This window comes from Pleurodeles waltl, chromosome 2_1 (genome assembly GCF_031143425.1).
Source record: "Pleurodeles waltl isolate 20211129_DDA chromosome 2_1, aPleWal1.hap1.20221129, whole genome shotgun sequence".
NCBI classification, from domain to species: domain Eukaryota; kingdom Metazoa; phylum Chordata; class Amphibia; order Caudata; family Salamandridae; genus Pleurodeles; species Pleurodeles waltl.
Window position 1 is genome coordinate 135,074,950 of NC_090438.1, and position 23,644 is coordinate 135,098,593.

Consider the following 23,644-nt stretch of genomic DNA (forward strand, 5'->3'; position numbering starts at 1 on the left):
TTATTAGTTTTGGGTATTTGGGATTTTGCAGAGCCCATTGCGGGGCTACCTTTCGCCTTACGCTTCCCCATTGGGGGTTGAAGCTAAAAAGGCAATGCAAGAAGGAGTTTTGAAAGTGCCTCCCAGTGCTAAATAGGCTAGTAGCGTACCTCAGGGCCCAGAGGGGGGCCCAGCCCGGCCTCCTTCGGTGTCCGATGGGCACGGATGGGCCCGCCCATGGCCCTGGCTTTGCCCGGGCGCGTCCCGCGCGGCGCGCTTAATAGCGCCCGCGATCAGCAGCAAGTGGCCCCAGGTGCAGGCAGCAACAGGAAGGAGCCTGGGACTTGGAGTCCCACCAGGCTCTTATGGCGGCAAGGAAAGAGAGGTGTTGCGTGGCACGCTTAATAGCGCCCGCGATCAGCAGCAAGTGGCCCCAGGTGCAGGCAGCAACAGGAAGGAGCCTGGGACTTGGAGTCCCACCAGGCTCTTATGGCGGCAAGGAAAGAGAGGTGTTGCGCGGCGCGCTTAATAACGCCCGCGATCAGCAGCAAGTGGCCCCAGGTGCAGGCAGCAACAGGAAGGAGTCACCCACTAGTCAGGACTGCCCCTAAGGTGCCCTGAGCTGAGGTGACCCCTGCCTTTAGCAATTCTCCATCTTGAGATTGGAGGATTCCCCCATTAGGATTAAGGATGTGCCCCCCTACCCTCAGGGAGGAGGCACAAAGAGGGTGTAGCCACCCTCCAGGACAGTAGTCATTGGCTACTGCCCTCCTGTCCTAAACACACCCCTAAATCTAGTATTTAGGGGTGACCCAGAACCCAGGAAATCAGACTCCTGCAACCTACAACTAGAAGAAGGACTGCTGACCTGAAAGCCATGCAGAGATGACGGAGAAGACAACTGACTTGGCCCCAGCCCTACCGGCCTGTCTCCAGACTCAAAGAACCTGCACAGCGACGCATTCGACAGGGACCAGCGACCTCCTCTGAAGCCTCAGAGGACTGCCCTGAACTTGAAGGACTAAAAAAACTCCTGAGAACAGCGGCACTGTTCAAAAACAGCAACAACTTTGCAACTTTTAAAGACTTCACTCTTCCCGCCGGAAGCGTAAGACTTCACACTCTGCACCTGACGCCCCCGGCTCGAGCTCCAGAGAACCAACACTGCAGGGAGGACTCCCAGGCGACAGCGACCTCGTGAGTAACCTGAGACAACCCCCCGGATTCCCACTGCGACGCATGCAGAAAGGATCTAGAGGCTCCCCCAGACCGCAACTACCTGGAACAAAGAACCCGACATCTGGACCAAGCACTACACCCGCAGCCCCCAGGACCAGAAGGAACTGAACTCCAGTGCAGGAGTGACCATCAGGCGACCCTCTGCCTAGCCCAGTCGGTGGCTGGCCCGAGAAGCCCCCAGGTGCCCTGCCTGCACCGCTAGAGTGACCCCCGGGTCCGTCCATTAATTCCTATTGAAAACCCGACACCTGCTAAGCACACTGCACCCGGCCACGCCTGTCCCGCTGAGAGTGTGTTTTGTGTGCCTATTGGGTCCCCCCCATGTGCCCTACAAAACCCCGCTGTTCTGTCCTCCGAAGACGCAGGTACTTACCTGTTGGTAGACTGGAACCGGAGCACCCCTGTTCTCCATAGGCGCCTATGTGTTTTGGGTACCTCTTTAACCTCTGCACCTGACCGGCCATGTGCTGCTGGTGTGGTAACTTTGGTGTTGCCTTGAACCTCCAACGGTGGGCTGCCTATGCCCAGGAAACTGAACTTGTAAGTACCTTACTTACCCGAGAAACTTAACCTTACTTACCTCCCCCAGGAATTGTTGATTTTTGCACTGTGTCCACTTTTAAAATAGCTTATTGCCATTTTGTCCTAAACTGTGTGTTCTACTGTTTTAAATCAAAGTTCTATACTTACCTTTGTGAAGTACCTTGCATTTTATGTACTTACCTCAAATCTTGAATCTTGTGGTCCTAAAATAAATTAAGAAAATATATTTTTCTATATAAAACTTTTGGCCTGGAGTTAGGTCTTTGAGTGTGTGTTCCTGATTTTTTTGCCTGTGTGTGTACAACAAGTGCTTAACACTACCCTTTGATAAGCCTGCTGCTCAACGACACTACCACAAAATAGAGCATTAGCATTATCTAATTTTGCCACTATCAACCTCTAAGGGGAACCCTTGTACTCTGTGCACACTATCTCTCACTTTGAGATAGTAAATACAGAGCCAACTTTCTACAATCGTCAGTTGGAAAGTGTGAGAAAGTAGCCTCTTTCTAGCCTTGTTACCCCCACTTTTGGCCTGTTTGTGAGTGTATGTCAGGGTGTTTTCACTGTCTCACTGGGATCCTGCTAGCCAGGGCCCAGTGCTCATAGTGAAAACCCTATGTTTTCAGTATGTTTGTTATGTGTCACTGGGACCCTGCTAGCCAGGACCCCAGTGCTCATAAGTTTGTGGCCTATATGTATGTGTTCCCTATGTGATGCCTAACTGTCTCACTGAGGCTCTGCTAACCAGAACCTCAGTGGTTATGCTCTCTCTGTACAAATTGTCACTAACAGGCTAGTGACCAATTTCACCAATTCACATTGGCATACTGGAACACCCTTATAATTCCCTAGTATATGGTACTGAGGTACCCAGGGTATTGGGGTTCCAGGAGATCCCTATGGGCTGCAGCAGTTCTTTTGCCACCCATATGGAGCTCTGACAATTCTTACACAGGCCTGCCACTGCAGCCCGAGTGAAATAACGTCCACATTATTTCACAGCCATTTACCACTGCACTTAAGTAACTTATAAGTCACCTATATGTCTAACCTTTACCTGGTAAAGGTTGGGTGCTAAGTTACTTAGTGTGTGGGCACCCTGGCACTAGCCAAGGTGCCCCCACATTGTTCAGGGCACATTCCCCGGACTTTGTGAGTGCGGGGACACCATTACACGCGTGCACTGGACATAGGTCACTACCTATGTACAGCGTCACAATGGTAACTCCGAACATGGCCATGTAACATGTCTAAGATCATGGAATTGTCACCCCAATGCCATTCTGGCATTGGGGAGACAATTCCACGATCCCCAGAGTCTCTAGCACAGACCCGGGTACTGCCAAACTACCTTTCCAGGGGTTTCACTGCAGCTGCTGCTGCTGCCAACCCCTCAGACAGGTTTCTGCCCTCCTGGGGTCCAGCCAGGCTTGACCCAGGAAGGCAGAACAAAGGACTTCCTCAGAGAGAGGGTGTTACACCCTCTCCCTTTGGAAAAAGGTGTCAGGGCCGGGGAGGAGTAGCCTCCCCCAGCCTCTGGAAATGCTTTGATGGGCACAGATGGTGCCCATCTCTGCATAAGCCAGTCTACACCAGTTCAGGGATCCCCCAGCCCTGCTCTGGCGCGAAACTGGACAAAGGAAAGGGGAGTGACCACTCCCCTGACCTGCACCTCCCATGGGAGGTGCCCAGAACTCCTCCAGTGTGCTCCAGACCTCTGCCATCTTGGAAACAGAGATGCTGCTGGCACACTGGACTGCTCTGAGTGGCCAGTGCCAGCAGGTGACGTCAGAGACTCCTTCTGATAGGCTCTTACCTGTGTTGCTAGCCTATCCTCCTTCCTAAGTAGCCAAATCTCCTTTTCTGGCTATTTAGGGTCTCTGCTTTGGGGAATTCTTTAGATAACGAATGCAAGAGCTCATCAGAGTTCCTCTGCATCTCTCTCTTCAGCTTCTGCCAAGGAATCGACCGCTGAGTGCTCTGGACGCCTGCAAAACCGCAACAAAGTAGCAAAGACGACTACTGCAACCTTGTATCGCTGATCCGGCCGCCTTCTCGACTGTTTTCTTGGTGGTGCATGCTGTGGGGGTAGTCTGCCTCCTCTCTGCACTAGAAGCTCCAAAGAAATCTCCCGTGGGTGGACGGAATCTTCCCCCTGCAACCGCAGGCACCAAAAGACTGCATCACCGGTCCTCTGGGTCTCCTCTCAGCACGACGAGCGTGGGCCCTGGAACTCAGCAACTCTGTCCAAGTGACTCCCACAGTCCAGTGACTCTTCAGTCCAAGTTTGGTGGAGGTAAGTCCTTGCCTCACCACGCTAGACTGCATTGCTGGGTACCGCGTGATTTGCAGCTGCTCCGGCTCCTGTGCACTCTTCCAGGATTTCCTTTGTGCACAGCCAAGCCTGGGTCCCGACACTCTAACCTGCAGTGCACAACCTCCTGAGTTGTCCTCCGGCGTCGTGGGATCTTCTTTTGTGACTTCGGGTGAGCTCCGGTTCACTCCTCTTTGTAGTGCCTGTTCCGGCACTTCTGCGGGTGCTGCCTGCTTCTGAGAGGGCTCCTTATCTTGCTGGGCGCTCCCTCTGTCTCCTCACGCAATTGGCGACATCCTGGTCCCTCCTGGGCCACAGCAGCATCCAAAAACCCTAACCGCGACCCTTGCAGCTAGCAAGGCTTGTTTGCAGTCTTTCTGCATGGAAACACCTCTGCAAGCTTCTTCACGACGTGGGACATCCATCCTCCAAAGGGGAAGTTCCTAGTCCTCTTCGTTCTTGCAGAATCCACAGCTTCTACCATCCGGTGGCAGCTTCTTTGCAACCTCAGCTGGTATTTCCTGGGCATCTGCCCAATCTCGACTTTGTCGCGACTCTTGGACTTGGTCCCCTCGTTCCACAGGTACTCTCGTCCGGAAATCCATTGTTGTTGCATTGCTGGTGTTGGTCTTCCTTGCAGAATTCCCCTATCACGACTTCTGTGCTCTCTGGGGAACTTAGGTGCACTTTACACCTACTTTTCAGGGTCTTAGGGTGGGCTATTTTTCTAACCCTCAATGTTTTCTTACAGTCCCAGCGACCCTCTACAAGCTCACATAGGTTTGGGGTCCATTCGTGGTTCGCATTCCACTTTTGGAGTATATGGTTTGTGTTGCCCCTATACCTCTGTGCTCTCATTGCAATCTATTGTGACTGTACATTGCTTGCATTGCTTTCTATTGCTATTACTGCATATTTTTGGTATTGTGTACATATATCTTGTGTATATTTGCTATCCTCATACTGAGGGTACTCACTGAGATACTTTTGGCATATTGTCATAAAAATAAAGTACCTTTATTTTTAGTATATCTGTGTATTGTGTTTTCTTATGATATTGTGCATATGACACCAGTGGTATAGTGGGAGCTTTGCATGCCTCCTATTTAAGCCTAAGCTGCTCTGCTAAGCTACCTTTTCTATCAGCCTAAGCTGCTAGACACCTCTTCTACACTAATAAGGGATACCTGGACCTGGTGCAGAGTGTAAGTACCCCTTGGTACTCACTACAAACCAGGCCAGCCTCCTACAGAAAGTGGGTAGTTGAGGGTGAAGACACCTACCTGGCAGGACACGTCTGTGGTTTGTGGGTGCATCGGTACAGCAGACGCAGTAGGTCCAGAAAAGTGTTTGGGTGGCTGCGAAGAGGCGAGACAGAGCTTCAGCCCATAGTCCTTGATAGCCAGAGGTTGCACGATGAGGAGTGGTGGCGTGCATAGGGGCGGTGGAGCACTGAGACAGCTATGTGGGAGCCCTGCTGTGGGATACTGGTGCTCCCTGATTAAAATTACAGAAGTAGCTCGACACTTGGAGAATACCAACTAGTTAAAAGACACGCAGGATGACAGTTGCGGGGGATGCACACTACTTAAGAGGCACATGAGTTGGCGGCTCCTGCATGAGGGACCAGCCGCACCGGACACTTATGGGGGACTTTTATGTTGCTTTGCTGCATGGTGCTGAACTTGTATATTGGCACTACTCCCACTTAACTGGGAATCTGTTTAAGTTCCTGATTCTGAGTCTGCCCATGCTGTCAGCTTTTACCTGCTCCTGTAGGCTGTGGTTCCTCACTGTGTTGGGTGGCATCGAGGAGACAGAGGAGGAAACGTGGTTGGGACATGGATGAAATGCCCTTCCCAGCAGGAAATGAACTGTGGCGGATGGTACATGTCTTCCTGTATGGCATGCCACTAGACTGTAGTACAATACTGTGACTGCCTGGTCGCCTGTGGTAGAGCCTTTGGTGCCCCCTCACACATACATTGTGATGGTCTTGGCTATCGTAGGGGGCACACAATTAGAACAGCTAGAGAACAGCTAAGAGACCAAGATTACTAGGCCAGTTGGGGCTCGCAGACAATACCTGATGGCCCACGCCGTCTTGGGACGATGAGGAGAGAGAACTCAAGACTGGGGGTGTAAGTGGCTGCACCCGGTCAGACGACATAAGTAACTGCTATGTTTTGTAAGTCTGGTTCACCCCCTAATGCAACATGGGCAAGGATAGATAGACCAGGACCACCCAGCAAACAAAAACGGACCAGAACACTGGCTTGGGTGTAGATGGGGGACCACATACTGGAATGGGTGTAAAACCTCTCAATGCGAATGAACCATCAGTTGCCCAGATCCTGGCAACCATAGAGGCCTCTGGACTAGCAGCGCAAGCAAAAATAGAAGCTGTGGCCCTCGATATGAAGCTACTTAGGACCGACCTATGCAAAGTAGCAGAAAGATTAGTAGAAACAGAGAATCAGGTCACAGAGATGCGGGAAGACGGTTCGCAGTTGAAGGCCACTGTGGCCGTGCTCAAAGCTAACTCAAGCAAAACGGAGGCAAGGTTGGAAGATATGGAGGAGCTCTCCTGTAGATGTAATCTTAGGTTCGTGGGATTTCCTGAACATGCATAGGGCATTAATCTGGAGGGCTTCCTAGAGGAGTGTATCAGGATGGCACTCCCAGCTGCACATCTGTCAGAGTTCCTTGCGGTAAAGAGCGCTCACAGGTCACTGGCTCTGATTCCACAGCTGGGGGTGCCCCGCCCAGGACTTTTATAGCACAATTTCTCAATTACAGGGACCGCAACGAGATTCTACAGAAGGCCCGCAAACATCGGATCCCTAAGTTAGAAAATCATATCATTCTCATCTGTCCTGATTACACCAGAGCTGTAAAGCTGCAGAGGCAATACTTTAAAGGGGTTGAGCAAAAACTGAAAGCGATGGGATTGCAATACATGCTGCCTTACCCCTCCAAGTTGAAGGTAATTCCAGACAGCTGCTCTTACTTCTTCATGTTACCGGAGGAGACATGGGACTGATTGGAGATCCTTGTAAGCGACTGCATCCCTATAGCTCACTCCGGAGCACTACAAGAAGGTGCCCGCCGAGAGGGAAGACAATTTTCCAACTCTAGGAAGAGAAGCAAGTGCAGATGACGAATGAGATCCAATACAAGAGTGGTGGTGTGGCCGGAAAGTACCCTGATCCTGGAGACACAGCGTCAGTAGCAAGAGGAAGCCAGGGTGCAGGTTGAGACGGTCATTCAGCTCCCTCCTCCTGTAATGAATCGGATTTGCTAGATGCCCCCTGCTGACTAACTGAAAATACTGCTAAAGCTTAGGGGTGTCAGTGTGGATGTTCCAATACTCTGGGGGTGGTGCTTCAGGCAGTCTTTTGGTGAGGGTGTGTGGCACTCCTGTGATGCCGGAACGTTGGATAAGGTACTGTGCATATTTATAAACATTTATCACCCTGCCATGGGACTTTTGAGGCTCTGCTCCCTCGGATCAGAAAACAAAGCCTTCCTGGGTAGAGGTGTTGCACATCCTCCCCCAGGAATGTGCACTGCCCAGCCAGCAAGCTTTAAAGGCTTGCCTCCCTTGAAACTCGACCCCCAGCCCTGCTGCTAGCAGCAGATGGCCATCTCCTTTTAAACCCTACACTCTTTGGTGGGAGAAACACGGGAAACTGCACAAAGGATAGGGGGAGTGACCACCCCCAGCCTGCACCGCCCCCCAGGTGTGGCAGGCGAGGAGACCACTCCATTTCAACTCCATTTCATTTTCCTCCATCTTGGATGGCAGGAAAATAGCCTATCACCAGCCTGTGTTAGGGATGTGACCTCTTCCCACAGGAAGTGGTCACATAGTGGGTGCAGCCACCCTAAGGTTAGTGGCCCATTGGCCACTACCAGGTACTCCCCTAAACTCCCACTAAATGCAGTGTTTAGTGTGCATCACTAGACCTGCAGATCAGATTTGATGGGCACAAGAGGACCAGCGACAAAGAAGACACAAGGCTCGAGAACAGAAGCCCTGCTGCAATTGCCGCTGAGGGGTCGACTGGACATCGCACAGACTCTAAAAAGCCCTAGAGGACCTGCAACCGTTTAAACATTGCCAAGAACCTCCCTCCGGAGTGAAGGCATCACTCCCTGCAGCCAGCAAGCAAGATCAAGTGAAATTCAGTGACTGACCAAGGAACCGAACCAGACCATATTTTACCCCATGGACCTGGAGGACAAACCCTGCCACGTTTGGTGGCACTGCGATCTCCAGTGGCTGAACAGTTCAATAGTCAGGGGTACTGGACCCCCAATGTCGGACAACCAGAAGAAAAGTCCACTCAGGACTCTCCAAGGACCAGGAGAAAGCACCAGTCAAGGGACTTCAGAACACCTGAGAACCACCCCCAGAGTGTCCCAACTGACCTGCAATCCACCCTCCAAGTGACCTGCCCCCGGCTCCAAAGGCTCCTTTAAGCACTGCCCTTGGCTGACCTATCTGCACGGCATCCAGCCGCCCTGGCTCCTGTATCAGAAGACCAGCCGTGCTCTAGGGGTCCCTAATCCCTTGCGACCTCTGTACTCCAAGGGGACCCACAGGACTTACCTCTAAGTACACCTGTGCAGGGCATTTCCAAGTGGCCCCCCCTCTCTGTTCTTCTCCAGCTCCAGGACTTTCAGCCGCTGCTCCTGCCTGATCCTGGACCCACCCAAACGTTTCTGGCTCTCCCATAGGACATTTCAACTACCTCAACCTAATAACAGATGGTTACACGTGTGAAAACATTGCCTGATTTTATATGCATTTTTAAAGTTTTCTCCCATTGGTTCCTATGGTGCGTAATTACGCACAAAAAGTCTATTTTTGAAAAATCGTAACTTAAAAAGTACTTACCCAATTCTGATGATCTTGGTCTTTAAAATTATCCCATTGGTTCCTATGGTGCGTATTTACGCACAAAAAGTCTATTTTTGAAAAATCGTAACTTAAAAAGTACTTACCCAATTCTGATGATCGTGGTCTTTAAAATTATATAAAAATCTGGAGTATTTTTGTAAATTGGTTTCTAGTTATTCTTTTGAGTGTGTGTTCACATTTATTGATGCTGTGAGTACAAGTGCTTAGCACTTCTCCAAGATTAGACCAACTGCTTGACCACTAAAAATAGAGCATTAGGTGGTCTACTGAATACCTCTGGATACCAAGGTGGGATTGCTTGAACTCTTTGCACAGTGCACATTGTTTTTGTACATTACATTGAGGCCATACCTGTTTGGCACTCACTTCATTGTTCAGACAGACCACAAACCTCTACTTTGGCTAAAACAAATGAAAGGTGAAAATCCTAAATTGTTGAGGTGGTCCATATCCCTACAGGGAATGGACTATACAGTGGAACATAGACCTGGGAGTAGCCACTCCAATGCAGATGGACTCTCCAGATATTTCCACTTAGACAATGAAGACTCATCAGGTCATGGCTAGTCTTATTGTCCTTCGTTTGGGGGGGGGGGTTGTGTAGGAAAGTACCATCTTGCCTGGCATGTTACCCCCATTTTTCACTGTATACATGTTGTTTTAGTTGTATGTGTCACTGGGACCCTGGTAACCCAGGGCCCCAGTGCTCATAAGTGTGCCTGAATGTGTTACCTGTGTAGTGACTAACTGTCTCACTGAGGCTCTGCTAATCAGAACCTCAGTGGTTATGCTCTCTCATTTCTTTCCAAATTGTCACTAACAGGCTAGTGACCATTTTTACCAATTTACATTGGCTTACTGGAACTCCCTTATAATTCCCTAGTATATGGTACTGAGGTACCCAGGGTATTGGGGTTCCAGGAGATCCCTATGGGCTGCAGCATTTCTTTTGCCACCCATAGGGAGCTCTGACAATTCTTACACAGGCCTGCCACTGCAGCCTGAGTGAAATAACGTCCACGTTATTTCACAGCCATTTTACACTGCACTTAAATAACTTATAAGTCACCTATATGTCTAACCTTTACCTGGTAAAGGTTAGGTGCAAAGTTACTTAGTGTGAGGGCACCCTGGCACTGGCCAAGGTGCCCCCACATTGTTCAGAGCCAATTCCCTGAACTTTGTGAGTGCGGGGACACCATTAAACGCGTGCACTACATATAGGTCACTACCTATATGTAGCTTCACAATGGTAACTCCGAATATGGCCATGTAACATGTCTATGATCATGGAATTGCCCCCTCTATGCCATCCTGGCATAGTTGGCACAATCCCATGATCCCAGTGGTCTGTAGCACAGACCCTGGTACTGCCAAACTGCCCTTCCTGGGGTTTCACTGCAGCTGCTGCTGCTGCCAACCCCTCAAACAGGCATCTGCCCTCCTGGGGTCCAGCCAGGCCTGGCCCAGGATGGCAGAACAAAGGACTTCCTCTGAGACAGGGTGTTACACCCTCTCCCTTTGGAAAATGGTGTGAAGGCAGGGGAGGAGTAGCCTCCCCCAGCCTCTGGAAATGCTTTGTTGGGCACAGATGTGCCCAATTCTGCATAAGCCAGTCTACACCGGTTCAGGGGACCCCTTAGCCCTGCTCTGGCGCGAAACTGGACAAAGGAAAGGGGAGTGACCACTCCCCTGACCTGCACCTCCCCTGGGAGGTGTCCAGAGCTCCTCCAGTGTGCTCCAGACCTCTGCCATCTTGGAAACAGAGGTGCTGCTGGCACACTGGACTGCTCTGAGTGGCCAGTGCCACCAGGTGACGTCAGAGACTCCTTCTGATAGGCTCCTTCAGGTGTTAGTAGCCTATCCTCTCTCCTAAGTAGCCAAACCCTCTTTTCTGGCTATTTAGAGTCTCTGTCTCTGGGGAAACTTTAGATAACGAATGCAAGAGCTCATCCGAGTTCCTCTGCATCTCTCTCTTCACCTTCTGCCAAGGAATCGACTGCTGACCGCGCTGGAAGCCTGCAAACCTGCAACATAGTAGCAAAGACGACTACTGCAACTCTGTAACGCTGATCCTGCCGCCTTCTCAACTGTTATCCTGCTTGTGCATGCTGTGGGGGTAGTCTGCCTCCTCTCTGCACCAGAAGCTCTGAAGAAATCTCCCGTGGGTCGACGGAATCTTCCCCCTGCAACCGCAGGCACCAAAAAGCTGCATTACCGGTCCCTTGGGTCTCCTCTCAGCACGACGAGCGAGGTCCCTCGAATCCAGCGACTCTGTCCAAGTGACCCCCACAGTCCAGTGACTCTTCAGTCCAAGTTTGGTGGAGGTAAGTCCTTGCCTCACCTCGCTGGGCTGCATTGCTGGGAACCGCGACTTTTGCAGCTACTCCGGCCCCTGTGCACTTCCGGTGGAAATCCTTTGTGCACAGCCAAGCCTGGGTCCACGGCACTCTAACCTGCATTGCACGACTTTCTAAGTTGGTCTCCGGTGACGTGGGACTCCTTTGTGCGACTTCGGGTGAGCACCGTTTCACGCATCCTCGTAGTGCCTGTTTCTGGCACTTCTCCGGGTGCTACCTGCTGCTGAGAGGGCTCCTTGTCTTGCTCGACGTCCCCTCTCTCTCCTGGTCCAATTTGCGACCTCCTGGTCCCTCCAGGGCCACAGCAGCGTCCAAAAACGCTAACCGCACGATTTGCAGCTAGCAAGGCTTGTTGGCGTTCTTTCGGCGGGAAAACACTTCTGCACGACTCTCCACGGCGAGAGGGATCCGTCCACCAAAGGGGAAGTCTCTAGCCCTTTTCGTTCCTACAGAAACCTCAGCTTCTTCTGTCCAGTAGAAGCTTCTTTGCACCCGCAGCTGGCATTTCCTGGGCATTTGCCCATCTCCGACTTGCTTGTGACTTTTGGACTTGGTCCCCTTGTTCCACAGGTACCCTAGATTGGAAATCCACAGTTGTTGCATTGTTGGTTTGTGTCTTTCCTGCATTATTCCTCTAACACGACTTCTTTGTCCTTAGGGGAACTTTAGTGCACTTTGCACTCACTTTTCAGGGTCTTGGGGAGGGTTATTTTTCTAACTCTCACTATTTTCCAATAGTCCCAGCGACCCTCTACAAGGTCACATAGGTTTGGGGTCCATTCGTGGTTCGCATTCCACTTTTGGAGTATATGGTTTGTGTTAACCCTATCCCTATGTTTCCCCATTGCATCCTATTGTAACTATACATTGTTTGCACTGTTTTCTAAGACTATACTGCATATTTTTGCTATTGTGTATATATATCTTGTGTATATTTCCTATCCTCTCACTGAGGGTACACTCTAAGATACTTTTGGCATATTGTCATAAAAATAAAGTACCTTTATTTTTAGTATAACTGTGTATTGTGTTTTCTTATGATATTGTGCATATGACACTAAGTGGTACTGTAGTAGCTTTACACGTCTCCTAGTTCAGCCTAAGCTGCTCTGCTAAGCTACCATTATCTATCAGCCTAAGCTGCTAGACACCCTATACACTAATAAGGGATAACTGGGCCTGGTGCAAGGTGCAAGTACCCCTTGGTACTCACTACAAGCCAGTCCAGCCTCCTACACATCCTTCTACACATGAGGAGAGGCACCCATATGAACTTAAGACAACTGTCTCACGTGACGCATAAAACACGGACCTCTGACGTCAGAGATGCATTAATAGCCTTAGATATAAAGAAGGTATTCAACACCTTTTCTTGGACGTATTTTTTGGGGGGTCCTTCGACGGCTGAGACTTGGTAAGGAGTTCCTGACATAGGTGCAACTTCTGTATAAGATGCCTAGTGCAAGAGTATGACTAGACAATGAAGTGTCTGATGCCTTTGGCATCATAAGAGGCACGCAGCAGAGTTTCCAATTGTCACAGCCCCTGTTTACCCCGGGGTGGAGCCACTGGCGATCCATCTCAGGACCCAGCCCAGATGAAAAATTGGGGCATACAGGTGGGCTACAAGACACACGTCATATCCTTGTATGCTGATGATACATTGATTTATGCGAAGGACACAGGACACTCAGTACCTCTCCTCCAGCAGCTGATGGTGGACTTTTGGGCAGTGTTGGGGATCAGCGTTAATTGACACAAGACCGTGTTGTACCCACTGGCTTTAGTAGACTTAGATTAGTCCAAACTCCTCACAGTTGGGGTTGACATAGTAGACTCTGAGTTTCCGCTATCTAGTACGACAGCTAACCCATGGCCACCACTTCCAATATGGGCAGGACATGGATAGGGTATTAGAAGGTTTTAGGGCATCAATTTGGTTCTGAAATATGCTGCCTTTGTCGGCGATGGGTAGAGTTAATGTAGGAAAAATGGTCTTATTGCCTGCTGTCTGAATTAGTTCTGCCTGTTGCCGTCCACGCTGTTTCGGCAGATTGATAAGTTGTTGGTGACCCTGGTGTGAGCAGATAGGAGGAGTAGGGTTAGCCTAGAGATCCTGAAATTGGATCTCAGGCGAGGCAGACTTGGTCTCCCAGGTCTCCAGTTGTATTATTTGGCAGGTCTGCTACAGTACGCCGCAATGTGGTGCGACAATGGACCCAGTTGGAAGAAGGAATTGCTCACTGGCTCCACTGTGATTTCTGAGCGTCCCAGACTGCTCATGAGCGAGGTGGGATTCCTGTGGGGACTCCGTTTGTTGTCACCCAGGTAGTCCAGGTGTGGGTAAGTGCAGTCACAAGGGTACTGAAGCAGGCGCCTCATGCCAGACTTATTTCAATTTAGTGGTTGCCCCTTCTTGCATTTTGTGATTCTATGGATATTACTAAATGAAAGTCATAGAGTGGGGTACTTATTCCTTAATTGTAACCTTATGACCGTGGAGGAGGTTGAAATTTAGTGTGGTATAAATTCTGCAATATGGAAGTATATCTTACACTGCCCAAGAGATTTGGACATCATTCCCAATGGAACCAGAGCAGTCATAAGTATTACTGGTGCTTCTCGATCATCACTCCTTTAAAGGTATTTTCTCCCAGCTAAATGTATCCCTAAAGCATTACATGCCTAGGAGCATTGCATCAAAATGTGCCCTCTAGAATGGGGAGGCAGGGACCCCGCTTACAAGTGGGGAGTGGAATCAAGCTCTTACACAGGTTGAAGGTATAGCCAGCAATACCCGCTTCAAATTCAAATGTTACCTCCTCCATCGAGCATATTTGATGCCACAGTGTTTGCATAGAGCTTATCCAGTGCTTCTGTCAGGATGCACTAGGTGTGGAGCAGTCCTAGTAGGCTTTGGACGTGCTGCGCAGGATATGCAGTTAAAACCTTTTTGGGGTGAGGTGATGCGGGAGGTGCATAGAGTAACTAAGGTAAAGGTAGAACTTGCAACCAGACACTGCATGCTGGGGCTATTGTCGCTGCCCCGTAAGGGGAAAAAATGCAATACAGATTCGCTCAACTGAGCTTAGTACCGGCAAGACCTTGTATAGCCATAAACTGAGCTAGCCCGTCCTCCGCATCTCTGGCTAAATGGAGGGCTGATTTCCTGGAATGGGCAGCGGCGGAGGAGTACTGGCTTCAGAGAGTTCGCACAGATGGTAAAGCAGAAAGAATTCCTGAGTATTGGGGCACCATGGGGAATGAGTTTGGTTTTCCATGACACATCTCTGGGAGACGAGTTCTATTATGACATACCTGAGGGGTACGACTTAGCCTCTGCAGCGATAGCTGGGTTAGAAGAGCAGAGGACTACCCAGCATTTACATTCTTACGTTTTATATATCTTTTATGGTTAAAGCTGTTTATGATTGGTCCATGCTTTCTTGTTAAATATTTATAGGGGGGGTCCTTTATCTTCATTAAAAGACACAGGTCCTCATTTTAACCTCTGCGGTCTTTTTGAAAGACCGCCGAGGTACCGCCTTGCTGAAGACCGCCAGTGCAGATGGTTTTCCGTGCAGCGTATTATGACTGCTGGCAGCCCTCCGTCCTTTTACAGACAGCGAGCCGCCAGCAGCCATATTGGCGGTCGGCGGGGAAGTGGAGGCTGCTCCACCTCCACAGCCACGTCATCAGAACACCGCCCACCGAATCACGTTCCATGATTCTGTGTGGTGGTGTCTGGTGATGGGGAGCTGGCGGCGGAGCAGCCCCCATGGATCCCGTTCCCTCCCGGAGGATCACCGGACCAGGTAAGGTGATAGTCCATTAGGGGAGGGGGTGAGGGGGGCGTTGTGTGTTGTGTGCGTGCATGGAGGTGTGCATGTGAGTGTGTAGAGGGGGTGTGTGAGTGCGTGTATGCATGCAAGGGGTGTGTTGGGTGTGTGGAAAATGTATGTGTGTCTGTATGTCTGTGTGTATGTCTGTGAATATGTGTGCGTGTATGTCTGTTGGAATGTCTGTATGTGTGCGGGTATGTGTGGTTGTAGTGTGTGCTTTTCAATGTTGGGGGGATGGGAAGGGGGGTCCTGCCACCTTTGGAGGGTGGTAGGGGGGTCAGGGGTGTGGGGGGGAGGACTCAGTGGGGAAGGGGGGGAGAAGACCCCTATCAGTGCCAGGGAAGGAATTCCCTGGCACCGATAGTGCCTACCGCCATGGATTTCGTGGCGGTACAGAACCCCACGAAATCCATGGCGGTATGTAGGGTCGTGATACCGCCGGCAGTGTAGTGACAGCTGCTGGTCTCCAGCCCAGTGGCAGTTACCACCCTGGCGGTCAGAGTGGAGAAGTGGCGGTTTAGCATGGCGGTCACCGCCATGCTTGTAATGCCATTTTCTTTCCGCCGGCCTGTTGGCGGTATTACCGCCATTTCTCCACCGACCACCAGGGTTGTAATGAGGGCCACAGTCCTGAAGATGGTCTCTCTGATGTGAGACAACTGAGACAGAGAAATTGAAAAAAACTCACTGTCTGCCCTGGATCCAGGCGACTGGATGGTTGTGCTGGACTTGCGGGATGCATATTTTCACATCCCCATCATGCCCACCCACAGAAGTTAGCTGCAGTTCACAGTAGGCCAGGAGCACTTTCTATTCTCCATGCTCCTCTTTAGCCTCACTAGCTCCCCCTGGGTGTTTATCAAGGTGATAGTGATGGTTGCCGTACACCTGTGGAGTTCTGGGGTTCTAGTCTTCCCCTGCTTTGATGATTCCTTTTTGAAGGCGGGCTCGCCCAAGGCAGTCGTATCCCATCTCCAGATTACGGCAAACTCCTACACTCGCTAGAGTTCACTATCAGACCTGATTCCCTTTCAGACGCTCCCTTTCATCGGAGCTGTTCCGAATACATTGCATTTCCAGACTAATTCCCCATGAATGGCGAGTTTAGGATATTCATGCTATGATACAGATGTTTCAGCCTCTATCCTGTTTTTCGGTGAGACAGATTCTGAGACTGTTGGGCTCTGTCACCCCCTCCATCCTGCTAATGAAGCATGCCCGGTGGCTTAAGCGGGCTCAGCAGTAGGACTCGAAGTTCTAATGTTCACACCATCAGGGCAGTCTTTCAGACAGGCTCCAGAGCTCAGAGGGAACTGCATCAGATTTGCAGTGGTGGCTGGCGAATTGCATTTGGGTCAGTGGCAGACCCCTCTCCCTTCCCCAGCCAGAAATGACTGTAGTGACATATAAGGCAATCCTGGGCTGGTGCGGCCAAGTGGGGAAGGTGGAGATCAGAGGACTCCAGTTTCCAGCAGAGTCCAGGCTCCACATAAATTTGTTTGAGCTTCGGGGGATTCTATTGGCATTGAAGGCCTTTCTACCCTCCATCAAGGGAAGGCTAGTGCAGGTGTTCTCGGGCACCACCACCATGTGGTACTGCAGCAAGAAGGAGGTGGTGGGGTCCTGGTCACTCTGTCAGGAGGCTCTGCGTCTCTGGTAATAGCTGGAACACTAGGATATCTCCCTGTTAGGGCAACACCTGGCAGGCTCTCTGAATGCTAGTGTGGATGAACTCAGCTGTTAATGCCTCACGGATCTCAAGTGACGTGTCCATCCGGAGCTGTTGAGCATGAGCATCGGTGCTCCGGTCAAGCTGCCTCTTTGGGAGGATCTTCTGTTGCAGCATCAGGAGATGGTCCTGCACTTGAACCTGCACACTGTCTGCCTTCATTGGACAGCTGACAACCTTGATCCTTCCTCCTGAAGTCTATGATGTTATCCTGGCAGTGAGGCTTCCCTCCACAAAGATGGTATATGCATGCTGCTGGGCCAAATTTGTGGTATAGTGTGTATCCAGGAGCATTAATCCTCTCCCTTCTCCTGAATCTCATGTCTTATTATTTTTCCTTTCTTTGACCCAGCGGGGCTTTGATTTGGACACAGTTAAGGGCTATCTTTCAGCCATCTCTGCATTTTGGATTTTGCAATACCAACCATTCAATCACCTGTTGTGGTGGGATTTCTCAAAGGTTTGCAACACGTTTCCTCCAAACCATTCCTTATGTCCTAGTGGGATAGAACCTGGTCTTCACTTTCTTGATTTGCACGCCTTTTGAGCTGTTGCACAACTGCCCTCTTCAGTAATTCACCTTCAATATCTAATTTCTAGTGGCCAGTACATTGGCCAGGAGGGTCAGCGAGTTACAGGATCGCTCGTGCATCCTCATTATGTGACTGTAGGAAGTTGGCTCTGTATGTACTATTTCAAAGTGAGAAATAGCATGCACAGAGTCCAAGGGTTCCCCTTAGAGGTAAGATAGTGGCAAAAAGAGATAATTCTAATGCTCTATTTTGTGGTAGTTGGTCGAGCAGTAGGCTTATCAGAGGGTAGTGTTAAGCATTTGTTGTACATACACACAGGCAATAAATGAGGATCACACATTCGAAGACAATTCCAGGCCAATAGGTTTTTGTATAGAAAAATATATTTTCTTAGTTTATCTTAAGAACCACAGGTTCAAAATTTACAATCAATACTTTAAATGAAAGGTACTTCACTCAGGTATCATAGGAACTTTGAATCAGCAAAATAGCATGTACAGTTGTGGTAAAAATGTCAATAAGCTATTTTAAAACTAGACAGTGCAAATTTCAACAGTTCCTGGGGGAGGTAAGTATTTGTTAGTTTTGCAGGTAAGTAAACCACCTGCAGGGTTCAAAGTTGGGTCCAAGGTAGCCCACCGTTGGGCGTTCAGGGCTACCCCAAAGTTACCACACCAGCAGCTCAGGGCCGGTCAGGTGCAGAGGTCAAAGTGGTGCCCAAAACGCAGAGGCTTCAATGGAGAAGGGGGTGCCCCGGTTCCGGTTTGACAGCAGGTAGCTACCCGCGTCTTCGGAGGGCAGACCAGGGGGGTTTTGTAGGGCACCGGGGGACACACAAGTCAGCACAAAAAGTACACCCTCAGCGGCACGGGGACGGCCGGGTGCAGAGTGCAAACAGGCATCGGGTTTGCAATGGAAGACCCGGGGTCTCTTCAGCGAAGCAGGCAGGTAAAAGGGAGGGGGGGGGGCTCCTCGGGGTAGCCTCCACCTGGGCAAGGGAGAGGGCCTCCTGGGGGTCGCTTCTGCACTGGAGGTCGGATCCCTCAGGTCCTGGGGGCTGCGGGTGCAGTGTCTTTACCAGGCGTCGGGTTCTTAGAAGCAGGCAGTCGCTGTCAGGGGGAGCCTCTGGATTCCCTCTGCAGGCATCACTGGGGGGGCTAAGAGGGGTCAACTCTGGCTACTCACAGGGTCGCAGTTGGCGGGGAGTCCTCCCTGTAGTGTTGTTTCTCCACAGGTCGAGCCGGGGGCGTCGGGTGCAGAGTGGAAAGTCCGGCGGGAAACGTGCAGTCCTTTAAAGTTTGTTTCTTTGTTGCAAAGTTGTTTCTTCTTTGGAGCAGAACCGCTGTCCTCAGGAGTTCTTGGTCCTTTTAGATGCAGGGTAGTCCTCTGAGGCTTCAGAGGTCGCTGGACCCTGGGGGACGCGTCGCTGGTGCTGTTTTTCTTGAAGTGCGGAGACAGGCCGGTAGGGCTGGGGGCCAAAGCAGTTGGTGTCTCCGTCTTCTCTGTAGGGCTTTCAGGTCAGCAGTCCTTCTTCGTCTTCAGGTTGCAGGAATCTAGTTTCCTCGGTTCTGGGGAGCCCCTAAATACTGAATTTAGGGGTGTGTTTAGGTCTGGGAGGGCAGTAGCCAATGGCTACTGTCCTTGAGGGTGGCTACACCCTCTTTGTGCCTCCTCCCTGAGGGGAGGGGGGCACATCCCTATTCCTATTGGGGGAATCCTCCAAAATCAAGATGGAGGATTTCTAAAGGCAGCGGTCACCTCAGCTCAGGACACCTTAGGGGCTGTCCTGACTGGTGGGTGACTCCTCCTTGTTTTTCTCATTATCTCCCCTGGACTTGCCAACAAAAGTGGGGGCTGTGTCCAGGGGGGCGGGCATCTCCACTAGCTGGAGTGCCCTGGGGCATTGTAACACGAAGCCTGAACCTTTGAGGCTCACTGCTAGGTGCTACAGTTCCACCCAGAGCAGGCTTTTGTTTCTGTCCTCAGAGAGCACAAAGCCCCTCACCACATGGGGTCAGAAACTCGTCTCTCAGCAGCAGGCTGGCACAGACCAGTCAGTCCTGCACTGAACAATTGGGTAAAATGCAGGGGGCATCTCTAAGATGCCCTCTGTGTGCATTTTTTAATAAATCCAACACTGGCATCAGTGTGGGTTTATTATTCTGAGAAGTTTGATACCAAACTTCCCAGTATTCAGTGTAGCCATTATGGAGCTGTGGAGTTCGTTTTTGACAAACTCCCAGACCATATACTTAATATGGCCACAACTGTACTTATAATAATGTCTAAGAATAGACTTAGACACTGTAGGGGCATATTGCTCATGCAGCTATGCCCTCACCTGTGGTATAGTGCACCCTGCCTTAGGGCTGTAAGGTCTGCTAGAGGGGTGACTTACCTATGCCACAGGCAGTATTTTGGGTGCATGGCATCCTGAGGGGGAGGCCATGTCGACTTTGCTTTTTTCTCCCTACCAGCACACACAATCTGCAATGGCAGTGTGCATGTGTTAGGTGAGGGGTCCCATAGGGTGGCACAACATATGCTGCAGCCCTTAGGGACCTTCCCTGGTCACAGAGCCCTTGGTACCACTGGTACCTTTTACAAGGGACTTATCTGCGTGCCAGGGGTGTGCCAATTGTGGAAACAATGGTACATTTTAGGTGAAAGAACACTGGTGCTGGGGACTGGTTAGCAGGGTCCCATCACACTTCTCAGTCAAGTCAGCATCAGTATTAGGCAAAAAGTGGGGGGTAATTGCAACAGGGAGCCATTTCCTTACAGTGACCATCTACCCTGACAAACAGATTCTCCATAAATATGCCTTCTAACTTCCAAAGGTGGTCACTTCTATTCATATAGGCCAAACCCTCATCCTGCTTACCTTTTTTGCCCCACCTCATCGTTCCAAGGAAGAGGAAGATTCCACCATCTGGACCCAAAAAGAGCATTGTTGTTCCAAACAAAAGAGTTCTGAGTGAAAGATAAACTCTTTGTAGGGTATGTCAGGGTCAAGAAAGGCAAGGCTGTGCAGAAACTAACCATTTCCTAATGGATAGTGCTCAGCATAAAGATCTGCTACACTTTGGCCAAGAAGCAACCACATGAGAGCTTGCATGCCTACTCTACTAAAGCCAAAGCTGGGGCCACTACGTTAGCTCGCAGAATTCCGGTCCTGGGCTTCTGCCAGGCTTCAGTGTGGGCTTCCTTACATACTGCATGGTCATTTAGGTCCATCAGGATGGGCACTTTGCCCGTTCAGTCCTGCAGGACTTTCTGGTCTAAATTGGGTTTGCAGACCCTCCTCCAGGAAGGCATTGCTTGGGTATCTATTCTAAGGTAGGGAATCTGCTCCAAGAAGTCTCTATCAGGCTTAATCTGGTAGAGACTCTATCTAGCTACTGATTCCTTATCGCCCCCTCATGCTCTCCGCTCTTCGAGCTGATTAAAGGATGAGGGGTTTTCCCTTTCAAAATGGCCCAAGATTTTCAAAACAGTGGTCAGTTTATATGGTGGCTTTACGCTCTTGGCATAGAAATTTGAGAAAATAAACTGACAACAGTGCACCGAGGTGGCGCCCAGAGCCGAATGACGCCACCTACAAGGATACTGCGTGAAAATTTCCAGGTCCAGTCTGACTCCGGATGATGATTCTAAGGTAAGGAATCTGTGGCTAGATAGTCTCTACCAGATAAAGCACTCCCAAAGGTAAGTAACTTGTTCTTCTGACACATGAATCTGGTATGTGTGTTGCAGTGAGTGGACCAAAACATTTAAGGCCTCCTATAAAGGACAGTGCTCATGCTGAAAACTGCTGTATTTGATTTGTTTTGGTGCCCATCTGTAGGATGCACTGATTCCATTAAAATGGTGATTGCTAGCTGTTGTACTCCCTTTTAAAAACAGTTTAAAGTGATAGTAAAACGGAGCTCTAAACAGTGTTGATGTGGTAACAAAAGTGCAAAGTTCAAATGCTAAAAACACCTGTGCTTTATTGTTGATTTTCTAGTGCTAATCATAAATGTTGTGCAGACATCCATAAGACACCGGCACAAATGTAATTTGCACTACCACACTTGGGCTTTTGTGTTATAAATGTGGTCAACATTGTATTTTAAAACTGTTTGAAAAAACGGTTTGTCCACCTTATCAATCACAGGTTATCCTTTCTTTCCTGAAAAGCTGGCTTGATTTTAAAGAAATTGCTGAGGGACAGGTGTTTAAATAAATGTGTTTTTTTTATGGGTTGTTATTTTTAGAACTATCTTGGGACTTTTGAGCAAGCATATAATGGGCATTATGTTTTTTAAGTGTTCTGTTTTCTTAATCTTCTTTGTGCTTTCTTACCCAGGTTCCCAGGAATCTTGACCTGCCAAATTCAGTTCAGTTGCAAAAGGAGGAGCAGAAAAAGATTGATGAAGCAGGAACTCTCAATCCAGAAGAGACAGAGGAAAAAGAGAAACTTCTAACACAAGTAAAATGAAAATAAATGTTGCAGTCATGCATATATAATTGTATTTTGTTTTTATGGATTGCACCTCTTTTATTCAGCGGGACATAACATATATTAATGGTATGGAATTTAGCACCAAGTGGGATATTAACGCTGCATAACAGATGTTTATTTTTGCCCAACTCATGGGCCTCCAAAACAGATGAAATGCTAAGTGGAGCTGCTTTGATTGAAACTATGACCATATTGTCAAGCACAGTTTCCTGGAATGGATGTATTAGTCCACTAAGCCACCAAACCCCATACTGTATTCATGTGTGGTATGTGTTCATTGGCTGCAAACCTGACGCTCCTGATAGACTTTTCAGTGCAGATTCCTCACCTTGTGAACTTCCCCCAGATGTCAGACTGGATCTGGGAACTTCAAAGCTACTCCCTTGCGCATCGACAGGTGGAGTCATGCAGCTCCACGTTGGTCTGTCGGTTCTGGAAGTAAAGGCGGGACAATTTTAAGACCACACTGTCCCTCTACTGACGTCATTTCCTTTCTTTCCATGCTCTCCGATGTGGATATGCAGCTAGCAGACCTGTCTCTTAACAGAAATTTCCTGCAGAAATAACTTTTTTTTGCCACCAACACATTTGCAGGATGCACTTATGGGCCCTAAAACTACAGGGTTCAAACCATAATGTGATTGTCAAAGGCAGAGGACAGTGACAGATATACACAAAGTCTGCACACCTCGAATGACAGAAAGTATTATTTGTGCTGTGCAAAAACGAATCAAAAGGCAATTTGCAACCGTGCCGGCAAACTCTCCATTGCTGAGCTCCAAAGGAAGTCACAGAAGCAGTCCTGAAACCATTTTGGGGCACAGTGGTTCTCTGCTCTCCCACAGCTGATCCCAAGACCACTACACATAAAGGTCCGGGAGTTCAGAGTTTAAAGAAACATGAACAACATAATAAGTGGAAACCTGATTCCCTGTCATTCTGCTGCGTCGCCTCATCGCTCGGAGTTGTACAATGCCCAGGCACTTCTAGGCCTCTACAGTGTGAACTCCACATGCGCTTCCACTCAACCTCGTTCCTCCTCAGTGGGAAGCTGCAGCAGAGCAGACAAGATAATTTGCCTAAAGTAGGCAGCAGCTATTGTCTTTAGTACCCCACTCGATCTCTCTAAAGCACCTCTGGGTCCCAAGAATTTGAGGTGGCAGCCTATCAGGGGCTTGTCAGCAGATCTTTCCCCCGACACTGACTGTGAGACCTGCATGGAATGGCACCACATCCAACACCACAACTGATGGCACAGACTAGACCCTCAATGAACGCTGGACCCAGATCCTATCTTTCTGTTGAATTTAGAAGCCTGATCCCCACAATGTTATTTTACCTTTTCAGTTGAGGATCAGCAGTTTTATGATTAGGATGCTGAAGGAAAAACATTTTATGATGAGGGCAATGTGTTTGAGGACCTGCAAGATTCCAGTAGGTTACTTACCTCCCTTGAGATAGCATAAAACTCTCCTAATTCTAGGAAGAATCCCCCTTTTTTGTGACAGTCATTAGAAGGGCAGCCACATTTCACTACATTAACCTACCCATGTAAGTAGTAAGGACCGATGTACTTGCAGAGGTTCTTATGTACTCGTGGGGTACTTAACCTAGTAGAATCCACTCAGGAATGCGTTTGTTGATATGCTGATGGGCACATGGGTGAAA

General features: G+C 49.5%; 1 protein-coding gene across 2 annotated transcripts in view; it reads left to right on the top strand.

Annotated features, from left to right (window-relative positions):
- Positions 1 to 23,644, top strand: part of LOC138262082 (probable global transcription activator SNF2L1) — a 1,420,807-nt gene that overhangs the window by 1,019,201 nt on the left and 377,962 nt on the right. For both annotated transcript variants that reach the window (XM_069211817.1, XM_069211826.1), the window contains exon 19: positions 21,821 to 21,943. In XM_069211817.1, coding sequence (XP_069067918.1) covers positions 21,821 to 21,943 — 123 coding nt within the window. The remainder of the gene's footprint in view (positions 1 to 21,820; positions 21,944 to 23,644) is intronic.